Source organism: Arachis ipaensis, chromosome B03, assembly GCF_000816755.2.
Source record: "Arachis ipaensis cultivar K30076 chromosome B03, Araip1.1, whole genome shotgun sequence".
NCBI classification, from domain to species: domain Eukaryota; kingdom Viridiplantae; phylum Streptophyta; class Magnoliopsida; order Fabales; family Fabaceae; genus Arachis; species Arachis ipaensis.
In genome coordinates this window covers 82,027,490-82,029,237 of record NC_029787.2, presented here as the reverse complement: position 1 = coordinate 82,029,237, position 1,748 = coordinate 82,027,490, and the positions used below count along the sequence as shown (strand labels likewise).

Here is a 1,748-nt window from a genome sequence, read left to right as displayed (position 1 = left end):
TACAGTGATTATCATGATTATAACATTTTAAAAAATATTATCAAAATAAAAAATATATATAAATTTAATTTTGTCAACACTTGCATAATTATTATAGTTACTACAGTACCCGACTATAAAAAAATATGGGGTCATTTTTTCTTTTTAATTTTTGGAACGTAAGTTTTAGCTAGAAGAATCTAATTGTGACGATTCTACAGATTTGATAGAGATTTGAGGTGGAGGACTGGGGTGAAGATAGTTCCAATTCACTGCGACAGCTCCAACAACTTCCAAATCACTCCAGAAGCGTTAGAAGGCGCATACAAAGAAGCAGAATCTATGAACACAAAGGTGAGAGGAGTGCTAATTACAAACCCCTCAAACCCATTAGGTGCAACCATAGAGCGCTCAGTTCTGGAGCAAATTCTGGAGTTTGTTACTCGCAAGAACATCCACCTGGTTTCCGACGAGATCTACTCAGGCTCAGTGTTCTCTCCATCAGAGTTCGTGAGCGTTGCGGAGATCCTGGAAGCACGCAATTACAAAGATGCTGAAAGAGTTCACATTGTTTATAGCCTCTCGAAGGATCTTGGACTCCCCGGCTTCAGAGTGGGAACCATTTATTCTTACAACGATAAGGTGGTTACGACCGCGAGGCGGATGTCGAGTTTCACACTGATATCCTCTCAGACGCAGCATCTCTTGGCTTCCATGTTATCGGATAAGGACTTCACGGAGCTCTACATTAGGACCAACAGAGAGAGACTGAGGAAGCGCTACGAGATGATCATTGAAGGGTTGAGGAGCAATGGGATTGAGTGCTTGAAAGGTAATGGAGGATTGTTTTGTTGGATGAATATGAGTCCGTTGCTTGAGAAGGCAACCAAGGAAGGTGAACTTAAGCTATGGAATGCGATTATTCATCAAGTGAAGCTCAATATATCGCCAGGGTCTTCATGCCATTGTTCCGAACCAGGTTGGTTCAGGGTTTGCTTTGCAAACATGTCTGAGAACACCCTCCAAGTTGCACTCGAAAGAATACGTAACTTCGTAGATAAAATAAGGACTCACACTCTCACAGCTGGTTCTAATTGACGACTCTATACTATACATATACTTCATGATTAATTAGTCCCTTAACTTTTTGATAAATGGTACACTTGTTAATTCCTTCGGGCCATTTTGATCAATTCTTTGGAGGGGTAAATGGCCGGGTACTTAATTAATACTGTAAAGCATATTATTACTTTTCATCTTAATAATTGTCATTGGTTGTATTTGTTTGCTTGCTTTACTGCTTAAGCAAGTTTCTTGTAACTCTAGTGCTACTTTTGTTTTGGAATTATATTGCTGATCAATAATGAAAATAGATCTTATCTATCTACAGTTTATATATAGAAATATTGACTATGAAATGACGTTGGAATATAAAAAAAAATGCTCGAGTCGAGTCTCGGTATAATTTATTATTTTTTATTATTATTTTTAACTATTAATTCAATTCATTTAATCTACTAGTCCAATAAAAATCACAATTCACTCCAAAAACAAAATGCACCATTCATGCCACGACAACATTTTACACGAATAATAAAAGTATATACATAATCATGTTAGGTACACATTAAATTAGATACTAATATAAAATATTTATTAAAATATAAATATATATATTAAAATTAAATTAAATAAAATATATATTTATATATAAATATATTAGTAGTTAATTTTAGTATATAAATAATATTTTTATCCTATTTTTTAAG

At 34.6% G+C, this 1,748-nt stretch overlaps 1 protein-coding gene across 1 annotated transcript in view; it reads left to right on the top strand.

Annotated features, from left to right (window-relative positions):
• Positions 1 to 1,342, top strand: part of LOC107634514 (1-aminocyclopropane-1-carboxylate synthase 7-like) — a 2,140-nt gene extending 798 nt beyond the window's left edge. The window contains exon 3 of the mRNA XM_016337974.2: positions 201 to 1,342. Within this exon, the coding sequence (XP_016193460.1) occupies positions 201 to 1,077 (877 nt within the window). The 3' untranslated portion in view covers positions 1,078 to 1,342. The remainder of the gene's footprint in view (positions 1 to 200) is intronic.